This window comes from Crocuta crocuta, unplaced genomic scaffold, assembly GCF_008692635.1.
Source record: "Crocuta crocuta isolate KB4526 unplaced genomic scaffold, BGI_CrCroc_1.0 scaffold26, whole genome shotgun sequence".
NCBI lineage: Eukaryota > Metazoa > Chordata > Mammalia > Carnivora > Hyaenidae > Crocuta > Crocuta crocuta.
This window is the reverse complement of record NW_027532249.1, coordinates 1,704,340-1,724,115: the sequence shown is the minus strand read 5'-3', so window position 1 is coordinate 1,724,115 and position 19,776 is coordinate 1,704,340. Positions and strand designations below refer to the sequence as shown.

General features: G+C 44.9%; 2 protein-coding genes across 2 annotated transcripts in view; both read left to right on the top strand.

Annotated features, from left to right (window-relative positions):
• GNAL (G protein subunit alpha L) overlaps window positions 1-19,776 on the top strand; it is a 105,298-nt gene that overhangs the window by 76,283 nt on the left and 9,239 nt on the right. Inside the window, exons 6-10 of the mRNA XM_077778087.1 lie at window positions 13,579-13,633; window positions 14,816-14,889; window positions 15,424-15,482; window positions 15,996-16,116; window positions 18,368-18,498. Of these exons, the coding sequence (XP_077634213.1) occupies window positions 13,579-13,633; window positions 14,816-14,889; window positions 15,424-15,482; window positions 15,996-16,116; window positions 18,368-18,498 (440 nt within the window). The remainder of the gene's footprint in view (window positions 1-13,578; window positions 13,634-14,815; window positions 14,890-15,423; window positions 15,483-15,995; window positions 16,117-18,367; window positions 18,499-19,776) is intronic.
• CHMP1B (charged multivesicular body protein 1B) lies at window positions 4,681-7,374 on the top strand. Its single transcript, XM_077778202.1, has one exon. The coding sequence runs from the start codon at window positions 4,774-4,776 to the stop codon at window positions 5,371-5,373; it is 600 nt and encodes a 199-aa protein (XP_077634328.1). The 5' UTR covers window positions 4,681-4,773; the 3' UTR covers window positions 5,374-7,374.

Below are 19,776 nucleotides of genomic sequence, written 5' to 3'. Positions count from 1 at the left end.
TTTCTAACTCTTCCTTGTTCTCATTTTAAAACCTTGACACCATATTAATATAGTTTGCAGTACAATGACTTTGCAGTTTCCCAAGGTGTGAGGAGTCTCGGAGTGTTTGATTATAGCTGTGTTCCAAAATAAAAAGGTGATAGAAACTATCGATATAACATATACAGTAATACAGTAGATGTAATGCAGTCCTTCAAATGGTCACCGAGGGTATATATATATATGTATCCAATGCCATTTTCTTTGAATGCATTCATACATTCCACAGAAATATATTAAGCATCTGTGTGTCCCAGAGGTTGACTGGTACCAGGTCAAGAAACAAAATGTCACCATGGAAAGACCAGAAAGGATATACTGCTACTGAGCAAATCACAGGTACATTCATACATACAAATTGTGGGCAGTGATGAGGAACTCTAAAAGAGAATTCAAGGCATAATATTTCAACCCCCCTGGAAAACTACCTGTGAGAAGTAGTATTTTAACATGCACAATAAAATTATTTTCCATGTATGTTTAGTTCATTCTTTTATTTTGGAATGTCTTTGGATTTAGCAAATGATTCTTTTCCAATGAACTCAAGCCGTAGGACCTGCTTAAATATCTCAAGTTTAGCCATTGGTATTGGTTCAAAGGAAGAAAGAAAAAGAATAGGCTATTTTATGGTAAAATAATTAACTGGCTTGACTAACAGGTTTCTAGAGATGTCTGCACTCTAATCAAAATTTTCATGCAGTCCCTAAGAAGAAAGTTCTACTTTGGATCTGGGTGTTATAAGGTAGCACTATTACTGCAGAAGTATTGACTAGTCCACGATCATAAACTGTTTACGAGGGGTCCAGGACTTCCAGGGTTAGAATTTAGGACTTTTTGACTTTACGATGATGTGAAAACAATGCATGTTTGGTAGACACCATACTTGGAATTTGGAATTTGGATCTTCTTCGAGGTTAGCGATGGGCGGTAAGCTCCTCCCCGGAAATGCTGGGAAGGGGCAGTGACATAGCTCCCAGACAGCTGTGTGATCACAAGGATAATACCCTTGCAACCATTCTGTACCCATACAGCCATTGTGTTTGTCACTTTCAGTACAGCATCCGGTCAATTACATGAGATACTCAACACTTGATTATAAAATAGGCTTTGTGTTAGATGATTTGGCCCAAATACAGGTGAATGGAGGTATTCTGAGCACGTTTAAGGCAGGCTCGGCTAAGCTATGATGTTCAATAGGTTAGGTGTATTGCAGCACCAGGTGGCTCAGTCAGTTGAGTGTCCGACTTCAGCTCAGGTCAGAATCTCACAGTTCGTGGGTTCAAGCCGCATGTAGGGCTTTGCGGTGACAATGCAGAGTCTACTTCATATTCGGTCTCCCTCTCTCTCTCTGTCCCTTCCCCACCCACGTTTTCTCTCTCTCTCTCAAATAAATAAATACTTAAAAATTTTAAATAGGGCAGATGTATTAAATGCATTTTCAATAGGATATTTTCAACTTATGCTGGGTTTATTGGGATATAGCACATCGTAAATCAAGTAAGGTCTATATTCTTTCTTTACACCATGAATTGAGTCCAGAAGATTCTCATGTACAGAATTGCCATAGACAAAGATTCCTTTGATAATCTTACAAAAACTCAAAATAATCTCCCCTTTCCTGGATACATAAAAAACAAAGCATGCTAGTCTGAAACAGACCCTGAAGGCTTTCATCCTCGATGGAATGTTAAGAATGGAAAAACTTAGTGATAGAACGTGCATAGATGTAGAGAAGGGGGTCATCCAGGATGATTCCTAAGAATCTGACCCTAACAACTGGGTAACAGAGGTGCCATTTAATAAGGATTAGCAGGTTTGAGGGAGAAGGACTGAGTTCAGTCAGTTGGAGGAGTTGCCAAACAGTCTGGCACCCCAAATTCTCTAGTGTCGGGAGACATTATGGATACTGGAGCTCAGAAGGAAACTTCTCTAGAAATGCACAAGTGTTAGCTATAGATCATCCTGAACACAGTGGGGATGGCTGGGGTATTGATAGAGGAGAGAAGAGGGTGAGGCCTGAGGACTGTTGCTACTGAGCTCAGGGGGAGGAGGGGTACCGGCCAAAAACGAGGCTGGCCCCTCCTCATTCCTGCTGTCTGGAAATATGGCTTCTGGAACCCCACCCCATGCTCTTTGCCTTCAGTAAGTGACAGTCGCTTCAGGGGATGTTAATTGCATTAGCAACCTTACTTAGGTCACATTAACCTTAGAGTCCATGCAACTCCCCGGTCTTCTCAAAAGAATAGCTAACTCGCCAAAGATGAACAGTCATTTATTCTTATTAACTGATTGGAGTCTGCCTTGTTTTATCACTGGTCTCGCTATATCCATGGAATCTTATTTCTTTTTTTTTTAAGCTTCTTTATTTCTTTTGAGTAGGGGGGGAGGGGCAGAGAGAGAGAGAGAAAGAGAGAGAATCCCAAGCAGGCTCCATGATGTCAGAGCCTGGAGCGGGGCTCTGACTCACAATGTGGGAGATCATGACCTGAGCTGAAACCAAGAGTCAGTCACTTGACGGGCTAGCCACCCAGGAGTTCCCATGGAATCTTATTTTTAACACTTAGCAGCTGTGTGGTCAGAGGCCAGTTGCTTGGCTCTCTGTGCTTCAGCTTCCTAACCTGTAAATCAGAGATGTTAGTAGCATCTACCCCATACCGTTTGTGAGGATGAGATGAGGGAATTCATGTAAAATGCCTGGAACAATGCTTGGCACATCAGTACTTAATAAATATTTATTGTCATCCTCCTCCTCATCTATCAAAGTTTCTCATGACTAGACTCCGAACCCTCTCACCTGATTAGAATTTGTCATTAGGCAAACTATGGAACATGTCAAGGAACCGTTTGGCTAACTGCAAGGAACCCCAAACAACGGGAGGGTGGGGCGAGCAGAGGAGATGCAGGTCCTCTGTCCCCACTTCAAACAAATTTCCTCCCTTTTATTTGCTTTTTATATTGTTTCTAGAAATGTCTTATGTGAAGAAAGAGTTCTACCTTTTGGGGAAGAAAACTAATCTTGGCTAAGCTGCTAACTAGGATGACGTTCTGGCTCCTCTCAACCACAATTCAATTCAGCAAAGCCTTATTGGACTCAGTGCCTGTTTTGTGAAGAGAGCCTGCTGGGTTCCTTGGGGAGAAAGGAGTAAGACTGTTCTCTACTTCCATGTGGTTCATGACATAAAAGTGCCCTGAACTCACAGGCCTGGTACCAGGAGTTATGCCCTGTGTGCTAAGGTAGAGAGGTCCAGAGGACAGAGGCAGCACAGAGGAGGGGGATCCTGGCAGGCTTCATGGAGAAGGGGGCTTTTAAGAAATGTCAGGATCTCAGTAGGCAGAGGTGCATGGGGTGTAAGCTCAGGCAGCAGGGACAGTATACACAGAGGGAGGAGCATCGAGCGTGCCTCACTCTTCACACTGATCAAATGACACAAATGATCGTAGACTTCCATGCTACAGTCTGGTTTGACTGGCACACAGGGGAAGGAAAGAAAAGAAGGTGGGGACCCGGTAGGCCTGGCAGAGAAGTTCAGCATTTTCACCCAGATTCTGGAGCAAATGAGTGATCTAATCAGAGCTGTGGTTTAGGAAGATGCATGTGACACGCGCACTCCTTTACTTTGTGGTGCAAGACTGTTGGTGTGTTACCACCGGAAGCCGAACGGGATGGTACGACTCCGGATTAAAATTCTCTCTAAACAGAATTAGCTCTCAGCATTCATTTTCAGCATAGCTCATTAGGGCAGGTTGGGCCTTCTTCTATCTTGTTATTGCTGTATCTGAGGAATCTTTCAAAAAAAAAAAAGAAAACAGCACACATTGCCGCCATTTGAAAGCCTGAGTTTTTAAAGGGAATGATACCTCGTGACAGTTTTGATGTATGCCAGTGGGTGTCGGTCCCAATACTTCACCATTCTCTGCCTGCATAATTTAAAACGACAATGTAGCCTGTCAAACTTAAATGTGAGTGACGTTCCTTGGATATTTATAAAACATCAAGTAGATAGAATTGTGTCAGCAAAAGATGGATGACAGTTGCTGGCAAAGCACCTAGGAACTGAACTGAAAGCTACCGTATGAATACGGTGGTCCACGGCTTTGAAGGTATTCTCACCCATTGCAGTAAAAGGATATCACAATATTCCATCCCAAATTGTAGTCAGAAACTGAGAAGCACGTTTGTTTTGTTTGTTAATGAATTAATGAACCACGGTTCCGGTTCCCCTGAGAAAGTGGAAGTTACCCAGGCAACTAAAGAAAGCGTTAGTCTGCAGACATAGTTGACGGTTTGCTGGTTTTTAACCCTCTGACCCGACACCTGAAGGCCTGCCAAGTGGACTTCGGAGATTTTTTTAAGGGGAGTTCCTACCTGCTTGGGTAGATATATTCCCAAGTGTTCATGGGCACTCATTTTTGTCAATTTACTTATGCTTAAATTTTTTTCAAAACTGGAAGTGGAAAACAAGTGCCCAGGTGCGCACCGAGAGGGTCCACCGCGACGCGTCCGCGTCTGCGTGGTGCGACCCAAGCCCGGCCTCCGAGGGCGTCCCCTGACCCCCCTGGGTCCCGCAGGCCCCGCCCCGGCGCGGGCTCTGACGTCACCGTCTGCGCCGCGCGCGGTAGAAACAGGAAGTGGGACCAAAACAAAGGAGCGGCGGCCGGGAGCGGACTTGCTTCTTTCTCCCTCTTCCGCGCTCGTGTTGGCCCTGGCCGCAGACCCCTAGGAGCCGTTCAACTATGTCCAACATGGAGAAACACCTGTTCAACCTAAAGTTCGCCGCCAAAGAACTCAGCAGGAGTGCCAAAAAATGCGACAAGGAGGAAAAGGCCGAAAAGGCCAAGATTAAAAAGGCCATTCAGAAGGGCAACATGGAAGTGGCGAGGATACACGCCGAAAATGCCATTCGCCAGAAGAACCAAGCGGTAAATTTCTTGCGAATGAGTGCGCGGGTCGATGCGGTAGCTGCCAGAGTCCAGACGGCGGTGACGATGGGCAAGGTGACCAAGTCGATGGCCGGTGTGGTTAAGTCGATGGATGCGACGTTGAAGACTATGAATCTGGAGAAGATCTCCGCTTTGATGGACAAATTTGAGCACCAGTTCGAGACGCTGGACGTCCAGACGCAGCAAATGGAAGACACGATGAGCAGCACGACTACGCTGACCACTCCCCAGAACCAAGTGGATATGCTGCTCCAGGAAATGGCAGACGAGGCTGGCCTAGACCTCAACATGGAGCTGCCGCAGGGGCAGACCGGCTCTGTGGGCACGAGCGTGGCTTCGGCCGAGCAGGATGAATTATCCCAGAGACTGGCCCGCCTGCGGGATCAGGTGTGAGGACAGAACCCACTCTGAGGGTTCCTGGCCGTAGTCACCTTCTGAAATGCTCTGTATATTAAGGAGATACTATACACTAGAAACTCTGAACATGCCAGAATGCTGAAATGCTCTTTACTTAAGATGCTTCTACCTTTGGGTTTACAATGCTCTCCGGATACACTAAAAAATCCCAGGCTCCCTCCATCTTAACTGGATTTTAAAGTTCCGTATAGCTTGTGATGATGTGTATTTTTATAGCTGCCTTTTAACAGAACTAGTTAATTTGGTGTGTATGAGTCTTTCTCAAAAATTCGGTCAAAACTCTTGTTCGGTGTCAGTTTTCTGCCTGAATTATCAAAATTGGAGATTTTTTTTTTGGTGTAATTAGTAATATCTAGAATTGACCGGTGGCGCATAAAAATTAAAAGAGGAGAATGATTACTTAGATTGATTACAGGGCTATCAACACCTCATTCAACTTACTTAATGGACAGTGCTATTTCTGTGGGGGGGGGGTTAAGTGGGTTTCTTTTTGTGTTTTTGCCATCACATTGAGACTACTGTTCTGTTGATCTGTTCACATAACTTATACTAAAATTATCGTGGGACATTCTGCATAATATTCTCTTTTCATGTTCTATAAGCTTTTCGTACGTTAGTTATCTTTTTACAACTGGAAAAATGCCACATAATTTCATTTATTATAAGGAAAATTGTTTGCTCATTTGCATTTTTATTTACTAAAGAGTTTTTCAAAAGACCAGGTTTAACATGACAGGTTCAAATGAACGTCTTGAACACATTTCTAGCTATCCTCCAATTTCAACACTTTAATTAGACTTGTTATAAAGTATGTTAATTAGCATGGCAGTCATATTATTCTAACATTGCCAAAGAACTGTTGATTGGTTTAAGAGAACCCCGGGGTGGTGTGTTGGTAAGTTTTCTTTTGATTTTAATAACCAAAAACACGTAAAAGTAGAACCGCATTCTAAGTTCTAGTTGCTTGCATTTGTTATTTTCTTTTCGAGGAACTACTTGTTGAAAAACCCTGGAAATAGAAGGTGGAATGTTTTATTTAGCCGCGCAAATAACTTAAAATATATGTGCAGCCAGCTGGAAGTCTGGGAAAGAGGAAAGATGGAGAATTTGACAGCAGGCTTGACCCTCTGAGGTTAGGGCTCGTCTGTGCTGCCTTTCATCTTTTAGAACAGCAGTATGTATTCGCTGGCTGCAAAGTAAAGCATGTAGCCACCACTTTCTCATACATAGCCTCTGAATATGGAGAACAGCCACTCGCTTTTGGGTTGGCAAGTGTATTAACCTAAGTTAAATACTTAAGGATATTCAAAATTCCCCCTTTCCTTCACTAGTAGATTTCTCCATAAGAGAATTCCAGTGTTCCAAAAAATACTTATAGGGACTCTTTCAAGCGCCTTGAAAGATTCATGACCAAATAGTCACCATTACGTTTTCCAGTATGAATGGGTGTATTAAAGGGGGGAAAAAATGAACAGGTATATGCAGATGAGGACTGACCCTCATATTTTAAGTGTGTTTACATTTCAATGTTGTTCCAAAGTCTTCCATAAGGGACACCTGTTGATTGATTATCTGCCCTGCATCTTCTTTCTAGAACTCTCCCCTTTTGGGGTCTCTTCTCATCCACATGGTTGCACAGAGGCAGCTATGTAAGCATAGCATGAGTCATAACCACCTCTTTAGACCGGGAAAAATAAAATACAGCTTAGTGTTGAACCCTTTGGTAAATTAAAGACCCTTTTATAGTACAAATACTCCCAACAAAATTAATATATTTTGTGAGATTAAACAATGCTTGTATATGCTTGAACTTTCTTAAAATATGTTCATTTCAAACTGTATGAATGTACATTTTTATGAATCATAAATATTTTCAAAAGCATACCAGGCCCATGAATTATTTCCTCACTTTTGCAGTTGATGAAATGCTGAAATGTAAGCCACAGAAGGTTGTCAAATAAATCACTTTAAACTGCATGTTACTGCATGTGAGTGTGCATCCTATTTAAAAAAAAAAACTAAGGAAAAAGAATCAGAGGTAGATTTGCTTCAGAAAGCATGGTATTCTTCCAAACTCCCCCTTACCTCCTTAATTTATGTTTTGTTAGCATGTTAGTATATTTCTAGAAATTCTAGCTATTCCTTCTTTACTATAATCGTTTCTTCATGATAACAAGAATCGTTCCTCATATTGAAACTTCCTGGACTAATGATAGATATATTTTATAAAAGCCTCCAACTCAGATATACCAAAGAAATAGTTAAGTAAATAATACAGGTACTGGTACAATTTTTACTCTTCTTTCTCCTTTTTATTTTCTGCCTTCAAATGTAGTTTCTAACATGGATTTGGAATATACTTTTACTTTATGAACAATTTAGCTTCCTTCATTTCAGATGATACACGTGCGACTGGAGAACTCTTACTAAAGCTGTTTCTTCCAGAAGTGTTAATGCATATGTGCTTTTCAGATGAGGGCATGCTATGAGTCTTGTACACTGGGTGCCTACCCTACTGCCCTTGGTTTGGAAAAGAGTCACCCCCCAGGTGCCCAGGTAACTCAGTCGACTCAGCGACCGACTTCAGCCTAGGTCATGATCTCGCCATTCCCGAGCTCAAGTCCCGCATTGGGCTCTGTGCTGACAGCTCAAAGCCTGGGGCCCGCTTCAGATTCTGTGTTTCCCTCTCTCTCTCTGCCCCTTCCCCACTCACACTCTGTATCTCTCAAAAGTAAATATTTAAAAAATTGTTTTAATTAAAAAGAAAAGAGTCCTCTAAAACAAGCACCCGTCTGATAACCTTACTGACTGAACATAGTCTCGGGTGGGCCAAACCAACCTCACGTCATAAAGCAGAAGTGAGGGACCTTGTGTCTTACATGCCTTCTCTGTACTATGCCCAACATTCTCTAGGAGGCATTTCTGTAGCCAAATAGCCAAAGCTCAACACCTTCAGTGCTACTGGCAAAAAGCTCCAAGCCATGGACATTAAACAAACTGATGAGCAAGGACTTGTCATTTCTTTTTCTTTTAATCAACTGCCTGGCATTAGTGAAATGCCTGTCTGGTTTACCTAGGTTTGTTTTTCTATGGTTAACACAGTGTCTGTCTTGGTGACAATTACCGGGCCGGTGTAGTACCCAGCTGAATTGGCTCCTGGTAGTGTCCCTGGTGTGAACACATACTCCCTTGGGGCTCTCACTTGTGATCATGCTGAGAGCTTCTAATGGCAACATACACGACGGGTGAAGGGGGTGCAGTGGGCACTCGGCCAGAGCCCTGTTCTGGCTCCTCAGAAGCACTGTGTATCCTTTTCTTTCAGAACATTTCCCCAAATTGAAATGTTTGCTCCTGCTCTTTGAGGTTTATACATCCTCCCTCCCTCTTGAATAGTATCAGGACAAACAATTCAGCAGGGCTTAGATGAAAGTATATCAGATGTTGATTAAATAGATCTGGGGCTTCTTTCTAGAGTGGAAAAAAAAAGACACGTTTCTGCCTTAAATGGTACTCGGTACATTTAGGTAGGCAGAGCATACACACGGAGAGAAAAGTGGAGATGAGTATATACGAATGTTAAAAAGTCATCAAGATGGACTCTAAGATCAGTACACTTGACACACATTATGTGTTTTAGACCTTGACTTTTAAAAAGGGAATAAGTGAGGCGCCTGGGTGGCTCATTCAGTTAAGCATCCGACTTCGGCTCAGGTCAGGATCTTGTAGTTCCTGAGTCTGAGCCCCGTGCCGGGCTCTATGCTGACAGCTCGGAGCCTGGAGCCTGCTTCAGATTCTGTGTATCTGTCTCTTTCTGCCCCTCCCCTGCTCACGCTCTGTCTCTCTCAAAAAATGAATAAACATTTATAAAAGGGGGCGGATTAAGTCACAGTATAAAGCAGTAGCCCATACTAATAAAATCATACACATTAAATACACGGAGAATGGAATCATAATGTTATTGTAGTTAGAGTTGGCTTCTTGCAAGAGGTAGAGTTGAATCTGGGGCTTCAAAGAGAAAAAAGTGGGAGTTACACAAAGGTCTGAGAGGCCCAAAACCACATGGGGATTTGAAAGAAGTGGAGGGTTCGTTCGCCATCAAAAAGAGTGAAGAGATTGGACAGATTGCAAAGGGCTTAGAGGCTGGAATGAAAATGTGGACTTTACTCTGAGGAAAGGAGCAGGAATGTGAGTCATCAGAAACTATATTGTCCTGGTGACATGAGATGGAGCCTAGAGCAGTAGGCAGTAAAAACAGAGGAAGAAGTGTTCCTCAGACTTTGACGTGCACAAAAGGGGTCACTGAGTCGCCGGGGATGCTGTGGGTCAGAATGACCTAGGGATGTGGCTCAGCTGTAAATCTCGATTTCCAAGGTCGGCAGGTGCTGGCACCGCCTCTTCTGCCAGTCTGAGGACCACCTTCTAAGCAGCATGGGTCTTCACCTGCTGCACATCAGAACCACCTGGTACTTTGTCACCGTAGAGGTCATATTTTTTTCCTGCAACAGTATTTGTATGTCTTGTACATTAGCATCATGTAAATTTCGCTAACACTGAGAAAACTTACTGACCTTTGACAGAATTCCGACTTGCCACATTTTGCACAAACAAAACAATTTTGAATACATCTTAATTAAATATAGTGGGTGCTTTTTCTCAGATCTCATTGTTTAAAGGTATTTAAACAGAACATTTTTCATCTTTTCATGCTCCCTTGTCGCGCTTCATGATCAGCTCCATGGTCACAAGAACTCTGTGACTTTTGAGTTACAGTGGGGTAGCAGACAACAGCTGAGAAGGACAATGAGTTGCTGTTTCGTACCAGTACCAAACAGAAAGGGGGCTCCAAATGGAAAGCGTGAAAGTGTTTCTGCAAGCATGAATATCCTGAACTGTAGCAGGAAATAATGGGAAGGGGGGAAGTAAATTGCTTTTTTGCTACTTTTTATAGCATGCATATCACAGTGGTGACTTTTTATCATTATAGTTTGGTACTGTCTTGCAACTATATCTAGTGAGTGAATGGTCCCCAAGGTCGATTCTTAAATCTGGTTAATTTTTCCACCTAAGAGGCAGTGGCATATTTAAGAAGATAATTTTACTAACCTTTTAAAATGTAGTCATCTGAAATTCTGTGCCCCATTTAGAAGACCCTTTTAAAACTCAGCTTCCTATAGATATTAGCTTAGGAGCTCCAATTTGAAGTACTTCTACCAACATTCTGGAAAATACACTGATTGAACCAAAGATGAAGGCAAAAGCCTGGCAGAAATCTACTAGTGTACATTCTTCTTTCATTCCTTTATGCCTTAGAGGGTCTTTCAAGGAACTGAGGGATGCATTCACATTCAAGGGGGGAATTTTCACATTTTATTTTCATTGTACAAATTTGAAATGCATGAATTCAGAAAACCATTCAGCGTCAGTAACAGTGCAGAAGGTACTCTTGGAAATGTTCGCCGATGCCTCTCGGGTCTCACTTAGATCATTAAGTACCAGAGCCGAGTGGAACCTTGAATATCCGTCCTGGAAATTAGGGATGGGAAAGAACTCGACATCTTTTTGCCTTTGTCATTGGCACCTCAGAACGACTATTTTTAATAGCGTTCGGTAAGGTACTCCCACCGCTTCCTTTGGAAGGCAGTCTTTAATCACATCTATCGAGAACTTTTGATGTATTTTTTTAAACCACATTTCATTGTTTCTACTTATACTAGTTATTACCATCTGAATTAATTCACCCACCTACCTCCACCCCCTTGCATCCTGTTTGAAATTGGTTGCTTCCTAAACTCTAACTATACCCAAAGGCTCCATAGTTAGGTTAATTTTCTAGCCCCTTCATCTGAGATGATTGGTTTTTGTATCACATGTTCAGTATTAAATGTCTCCTGCCGAGAGGACAGACCATCTCTGAATCAAATTATTGTAGCCCACGTGGTGTGGGCGCAGCACTCATCTCCCCACCGGACCCAGCCAACTGGGCTACAGACCAGAGCCTCCTTCCCAGGAGCAGAAACCTGTCTCACTCCATCAGTCTTTCCGCTCCTTTCCCAGTAGATGGTCGGGAACTCGGTGTGTACTTCCTAGATGCTCTCCACCGCACCAAATTCAAGGCCAGCAAAAACGGAGCCAAACTGCACTGTGGCTCTCAAACCAGGCCTCAAGCAAGCCAGGCCCCTCCCTGGGGCTCCCGTGTTTCCCCAGCTCCCAGGCAGGCCCTCCTGCCCCACCTGCATAAGTGTCTACGCCCTGTCCGACCTCCTCCCGCTCAGGGACCAGCTCTGCCCACCGCCAGTTCACCCATCTTCTGAGAGGCACACAGCAACACCTACCAGGGCTTGCGGTGCCTGCTCCAGAGAGGCCGCAGGCAGATCGGGGTCCCTTTGGCTTCTCAGCAGGCTTGTCACCTGGCCATAGTTCTGCGGATGACGCTTGACTGCTGCTGTGGCAGGCAGTGCAGTCACACACCCACCCAGCGCCACCACTGCTGCCATCCAGGCGTGGGGCTGGCCCTGTCCTCCAGCTGAAATGACCTAATTCCTGACGCTGTCCGCCCATCACTTCCTGTCTCTGAATGGACATTCCTAACAGGAGCAGATCCACTCCAGCCCCTTCCTATGCTCTGTGTGTGGCTTACCTGCCGCCAGGGGCGCCCTGTTGCAGGTCTAAGCTAGGCCTTGGTTGAGGAGCAGCTGGGTGCAGGAATGAAGAGCCCCCAACATGTCACCCCAGCACCAGGCCACCCTCTCGGGCCACTGGGGGCTCTCTGTATGTCTCCAGGCAGAAGAAGATAACAAGGGGCAAGGGAATTAAGTAGGCCTCCCTCTTGCCCAGGCTGGAAGTCTCTTATGGGCCTGCCATGCAGGTGGGTGCAGGGAGATGGGCAGGTGACAGCATCCTGCACTGTGCAAAATGCCTACAAGCTTTAGAGCACTAGAGGAAGGCCCAGTAATGGAACCCAAACCTTCCAGGCTTGGGCAGGCAAGGACGTCAACCGTGTCCCCTAGTCCAGGGCACTTTCACTCTCCCCAGGGCTGGAGCCTCACCCACGGCCAGGAGACCAGGGGCCACTCAGTCCCCTCCTTCTCCTGTATGTCCTCCCTCCCTCTGAAGCCCCTGCTGCCCCTCTCTGTCCAGAGCCAGTCCTTGCTCATCAGGTAACCAGTCCCCAGGTCATCCCATTGTCTTGAAAATCCCCACAGTCTCCATGGTGGGCCGGGCCTCTCAGCCACCTGCTCACTTACGTCTCCCAGCTGCGGGAGGAGGAACGAAGCAGACATCCATCCACTGAACAAAGATTCAGGGGCCAGGCCTGCGCTACGCGCTGGGGACACCTGGGCCACCAAGACAAAGACCTGCCCTAGGGGTCTCACGTTTTGGAGGAAGAAATAGATAATAAACATAAACAATAAATGTGACTCATGTTGGGCCGTGGCAAGTGCCACACAGAAGAATAAAGCAAAGTTGGCGAGGAGATGGACAAGGTGCAAGATGGACAGGGCACTTCTCTGGAGAGACAGCAAGTGCCCACGGGGCCCCTTGAGTCCATGTCTTCTTTCATGTGCACCTACAATGTCATTTCCTTTCTCTCCTCCTTTTTTTTCATTTCCTTCTCCCTTCCTCTATGAGTCCCTCCCAGTGAACACACCAGATTAAACCTGCTGATAAGCACACGCTCGCACATAATTTGGCTCTTATTAGGAACTCATTACACCAGAGGAACATCTCTGACCTCCCACGCTGTGTTTACATTGCTACATGGGCTTCTGCTGCTAGCTTGGCTTTGAAGGACACCCCGTGCCCCTTCCCAGTTTCTGAGTAGACCCTCACCCCCGACTCTAGGGCGGTGGGCAAAAAGGAAGAGGGAAGGCAGAGGTAAAAAAAAGAAAGAAAAGAAAGAAAGGAGGAAAAAGAAAGAAAGAAAGAAAGAAAGAAAGAAAGAAAGAAAGAAAGAAAGAAAGAAAGAAAGAAAGAAAGAAAGAGCTCAGCATTGGGCCCTCAATCGGGAATGTTCTGCTGTCTAGGAGGACACGTATTCAGGGAAGGAAGGGGGAACATGGCCCAGCTTCTCTGCCTGTCCCTGCCCTCCTAGGCCTGTGTGACTATCCCATTCCCTTAGCCCACAGCCCAGGAGAAAGCCATCTGACAACACTTCTGAGCACACGCTGGCTTTCTTTTCAGCTTCCTGGAAAGAATCGACAGCGTCAGTCTGGTGGACTACACACCCACAGACCAGGTATGTGAAGCGGGAGCCTGCGGCCACCTGTGTGAACTTCGTGAGACTAAAAGAATTGCCAAGTATCACTCACTGATTATTTTAACGGGCATTAAGGAGAGGGGAATCCATAAGACAGCTACTTCTTGCAAACCGTTTCCACTGTCCCTGCGCATGCACGTAGTATATCTACCAGACCCTGTGCTGTGCCTCCCGACCTAGCTCTCTAAAACCTACTAGATTTCTAAACTGCCAGCATCAAAGTAATTTCCCCTGCAGAATAGGAATGCGCCACTCCCATGCCTCTGGGAGCCTCAGCAGAAAAGTAAACATGTGCTTCTCCAGCTTCGTAAACTCTGCCCATTCTGCTTTGGGCCCTGACCTGGCTTACATATCACACGTTCACTCTCCAGGGGTGCCCCAGAGCGTCGTGTCTGGGTCGAGCTGGATAAATGTGTCCCACTGCACGTTCGTAAGTCACAGAGAGGGACCGCCTGTGCCCCTTGAAACCTTTGGCGCTCAGGCACCTGCAGAGACTTGGAGAACCCTGAATTGCTCAGTTTAGGAGCCTCCCAGCAGCCTCGAGAGCTAGTGAACGCCAGGAAGTTAGGGGGCTCCGTTCAGACAGCCTCTCCAACACCCCCCCACAGTGTCTGTGTCCCCTGGAGGGCCTTGGTGGTGGGCTCTCTCCTGGCGGCTCTCTCCTCTCTGCCACCCCTGAAGGCCTGAGCTCCTCTCTGCCCCCAAAATCCATCTCTCTGTGAGGCTGACCCCAAGAGCTCAAAACCATACAAGCCTTTGGTTTCTCACCCAGAAGGTCTGCCCCCGGAGCAGGCGGCTCTGCAGGTAGGTGCAGCAGCAGAGCACGGCAGGGTCTCTTAACAGTTGCAGGAGAGGCACAGAGGTATCTGCAGAAGTGATCAATTAAAAAAAAAGAAAAAAAGAAAAACCCTACTAAAGGAAATTAAAGCACAGCTATTAAGTCTCTAAGACCAAACCAATATATTAATTGTGACTTTCTGCTGGGGGGAGGGGCGGGGGGAGGTGGTGAGACAGAGCATTTGTCTGACTGTTTAATTATCATTGTTTCTCTTATGATTGGAAGAGATGGTCATCTGAAAAACTCTGATATTATGGTTGCATTCAGGGCTTTCCTCCCGAAGGAGAACAGTGATGCCACTTGGTTTGTCTTCTTGTTCTCAGGACCTTCTCAGATGCAGAGTTCTGACATCAGGGATTTTTGAGACCCGATTCCAAGTGGACAAAGTAAACTTTCAGTAAGTTGTTGACAGCAGGCCTGCTGTGGAGGCGAGGGCAGGATGCACCCCCCGCCCCCGGCTGGCATCCTGATGGGGTTGGGGAGCTCGGCCTTCCTCCCCTGGGCTCTGGGACTTCAGACTTCCCAAATGTGCCTCGCTGCCCTTTTGGATAAGTCTATACAGACTCTGTGGCCCTAAAGGTCATGCAGTAAGTTTAGAGCCAGGAGGAACGTGGGAGCCACAGCCACCTGAGAAGGTGAGAAAGATCCAGAGACACTTGGGGAGGTACAGAGCAGCCGCTCAGGCAGGGGGATGCCCGGCACAGGCTGCCCTGAGAAGAGGGGCCGAAGCCCGCCTGGTGACCACAGGGTGAGGGCTGCGACCTTGAGAAATAACTGGGTGTGGAGTCCCAGGTCAGGCAGAACCTTAGAGCCTGCGGAGCAGTCTGCGGGCGCCACCAGGGGGCAGTGCTGCAGGCCGGGAGCCTCCGCAAAGGAAAGCAGCACCAAGGTGTCACGCCCCCAGTCATCCTGTCCTGTCCTTCTTCCACAGCATGTTTGATGTCGGCGGCCAGAGGGACGAGAGAAGAAAATGGATCCAGTGCTTTAACGGTGATTTCTGTGCTTTGAATCAGCTCAGATTATCCGATATCAAATGCCTTAAATGTGAACCTCATAATGAATTTAAACATCCCGAGGCACCTGGGTGGCTCAGTCAGTTAAGCATCTGACTTTGGCTCAGGTCATGATCCCACAGTTCGTGAGTTTAAGCCCCGTATCAGGCTCTGTGCTGACAGCTCAGATCCTGGAGCCTGCTCGGATTCTGCGTCTCCCTCTCTCTCTCTCTCTCTCTGCCCCTCCCCGCTTGTGCTCTCTCTCTCTCTCAAAAATAAACATTAAAAAAATTTTTTAATAAAAAAAAGAATTTAAGCATCCCAAATTTACATTTATCATTTGCTCATACGGGTACACTACTGAAACAACCACACACACAGTGCTTCTTTCAGTCATTCTTAGAATCACGGGGTGAACATGAGTAGCAGCTGGACATGTACTTGATCATAACCACACAGTGGCTCTCTGTCTAACTAAGGGGCTTCCCTTTTTCTCTCTTCTCCCACAAAGATGTCACGGCTATCATTTATGTCGCGGCCTGCAGCAGCTACAACATGGTGATTCGGGAGGATAACAACACCAACAGGCTCAGAGAGTCCCTGGACCTTTTCGAAAGCATCTGGAACAACAGGTTATAAAAATAAGAAATTCAGTTGTGCCTCTGGATTGCAAATTTTCTTTCATTAAAAATACCACCCAGCTCGCTTTCATTTTTATTCTCCAGATATATTCATTCTTTTCTTACTGATAAATCCAAAACTGTTAGCAGGATCTATTTGGGTCCATCTCATGTATAGACCCACTTAAAATGGGCAGTAGTCCTCAGTGAAGCTCTGATAGTGCTCTGTTAAGAAAATTTAAGGGGCATCTGCGTGACTCAGTCAGTTAAGCAACTGACTTTTGATTTCGGCTCAGGTCATGATCTCAGGATTGTGAGATTGAGCCCCACATCGGGCTCCGTGCTGAGCATGGAGCCTACTTAAGATTCTTTCTCCCTCCCTCTCTCGCTGTCCCTCTCCCCATCTCTAAAGGAAAGAAGGAAGGAAGGAAGGAAGGAAGGAAGGAAGGAAGGAAGGAAGGAAGGAAGGAAGGAAGGAAGGAAGAAAACTTAAATATCTGTTTTGAAAGCTCAAGATTATATCGAGAGTCCAAAACTGGTTTTGCTTGGTTTTTAAAATTTAGAAAGTACCATCCACAAATAACTAGATGATCTCTTTAAGATCCCTTACAGGTCAAAGGCACAGCATAATCATGTTTGAAACTGCTACTATTGCAAAGGGATGATTATTTTAGAAAGGAACACCCACCAAATGCACACACACAACACACACACACACACACACACATACATACATACATACATATATATATAAATCAAAGTGTCTTCTGAACTATTTAAGAAGAAATATCACCAAAGAAGATAGGAAACATAAGCTGACCTTGCAAAACATTTGGGTATCAGAAAAGTATTTCTCTATCAAGGGTTTAATACCTGTTCTCAGTAACACAGTATTAAGACAGCCAATGAGAAAGAAAAAGGAAATACTGAGTATACGAAGGACTACTTTGGAGTCATTAAAAACTTATATATGCCTAGGTGGCTCAGTTGGTTAAGTGTCTGACTTCAGCTCACACCATGATCTCACCACTCATGAATTCAAGCCCCACGTCAGGCTCTGTGCTGACAGCTCAGAGCCTGAAGCCTGCTTCTGATTCTGTGTCTCCCTCTCTCTCTCTCTCTCTGTCCCTCACACTCACACTCTGTTTCTTTCTCTCAAAAATAAATAAACCTTAAAATGTTTTTAAATTTATATATAAATATATGTTATATATTTATACATATTATGTAAATATAAACATATATAAGCTATATATTTATGCATATTATATACTTATACATATTGTGTATTTATATATAATTTATATATTTAAATTTAAATATATATGTAAACACACACACAATCACATGAGAAAATGACCACAGTATTGTTCAATGAAAAAGCAGATTAAAAAACACCATGATCTTATTTTATAAATGTCTGAGAACAGGAAAAAACCTGGAAGTAAAAACATAACAGTTCTAATATTTGCCTTTGTGTGTAATTACATTTGATTTTTTTCATGTATTTTTCTATAATTAAAAATTCATTTTTACCAGCATTATATATTTCATAACAAGGAATAGTAAAACGATTTCCACTTTGAGGAAGAATGGATTGTGTTTCTAATTCATAGTAAGATTCCTGGACACTAATCATCAGCTTGATTCCTTTGAAATAACAGAATTTACAAAGGCCTTGCTGATGTGTATACTGAGTTCATCTTAAGCCGGTTCTCAGTGTCTGTTTAGGAGAACAGAGAGAGAAACTTTCCAACCTTCTCTGTCACTAAGCCCCTCCCCTAACTCATGACTGATGTTCCCGTAATATCCTGCTCCACCTCTGAAGAAACTCAGCCTGTTCTGACTCAAGCTACAAATTACATTCTGTGCGATTAGCTAATGACTCATGTATTTTATTGTTGTTATTATCGCTCTAACTTCTAGTGTTCTGACCCTTCCTTAGTAAAACTGCAGGTGTATTTATTCCATAAATAGACCTTAGCTTTGGTACCACTAAATTTATATTCCCAGTAAAGATGAATTAGAAAATACTGAACTGCTAAATTAACTATCTCTATTTATTGTAAGATTGACTTATTGTAAGCATGTCTCGCTTGCAGATGAAGTGGGCGTCCACAAGATTGATACATCATATCATTCTAGATCCTTTACATTTCAGGAAGACGGAAATGCTCTTCTTTTCACTGAGTACCTCCTCTGTTAGAGGTATACTTCCACATACTAGCGGATGTGAAGTTTGTATGTTTATTTCTCTTTTCAGGTGGTTACGGACCATTTCTATCATCTTGTTCTTGAACAAACAGGATATGCTGGCAGAAAAAGTCTTGGCAGGGAAGTCAAAAATCGAAGATTATTTCCCAGAGTACGCAAATTATACTGTTCCCGAAGATGGTAAGATTTCAAAACCAGTTCTGATTCAGGAAGAGAATCGGTTATTTTTTCAATAGCCCTGTAACTGTAGTTCAAACAGTTGTAATGAAACTTCAGGAAATTCAGTTAATGTGCATCCACTCTCTGGACTGCTGCCCCCACCTTCAAGTGCTAGAGTATTAAAATGTCCTATTTAGGATTCCATTGGTAAAAATGTCAGGGTTTGACTTTCCATTCAAACTGCACAGGAGGAGACAGGGCACTTTTGGGTGTACGTCGCTTAAATTCTCTCTCTCTCAGGGTCTTGGTTGGGTCTGCCCTGAACTGTGTCAGCCCTTCACGTCGACCTTGACTCTCACTGTAAACCCTACGTGGGAGTTTGTTATTTGCATGTTTTCCTGTGGAAAGTGAGCTGAGAGAGGTAGTCAGTTGTTCAAGGTCACTCAGGTGGAGCCTGCCAGGACAGGCAGCCTCTGAACCTTCATGCCCAAGCCCACGCTTTCAGCCAACACCTGTCTTGTCCCCAGCAATGACTTCGACTATCAAGGGTGACCTGGCCAATCAGGGGCAGGGTTCAGGGGCGGAGGGCTCTCAGTGCTAAAGCCTGGAAGGCCTGGCCCAGAGCACACCTGTTTCCAATTGCGGCTCCTCAGTTCTCAGCACACGCTGGGCCGCCTTGTACAGGAGTTTATTTGCAGTGAAATGATACCACTTCTTAAAATTGGAACCCCCAGCTAGATAAAGCAGAATGAAAGGGACTCTCCTAGAAACTCAGGTAAGAAATGAAGAAAACTCGTCATCCTTGTGCTAACATTGGCCAGTCTGGCGGCAAGCCCCTGGCCTAAGAGAAGTCAGCAGAGCCTACGGTGCCTCTCATCCCTGGAGTACGACCTTTAGCGAGCCAGGCCCTTAGCCCCGCACTCTGGACACAAAGTGTCCCCTGTGACGTGCTTGTCCTTCTTTCCCTCCTCTCTGTCTTGGTCCTGGCCCTCCTTCCCCTCTTCTCAGCTCTGGATCGGGTCAAGGTAGCATCCTGCCCAGGCTCCCTTATTCTGCTCACTCAGGTTTCCAGAACATTCTTTGAATTTCTGCCAAAATCTTCTGAAACACAACCACAACTTTACTTATGATCCCTACCAACACAGACTTAATCTCACCACATGCTGAGGCCAAACGTGGCCCGGCCAGAAAATATTACAAGCTAGGCTCCCCACCACAACCCTCCATGGATCCTGTGCTCTCTCCCCCCCAACCCTTGGTGGATCCTGTGCTCCTCCCACACACACCCTCAGGGGATCT

Excerpts from the sequence above, each read along its gene's own strand:
- CHMP1B (XM_077778202.1), top strand. The coding sequence starts at position 4,774 with ATGTCCAACATGGAGAAACACCTGTTCAACCTAAAGTTCGCCGCCAAA.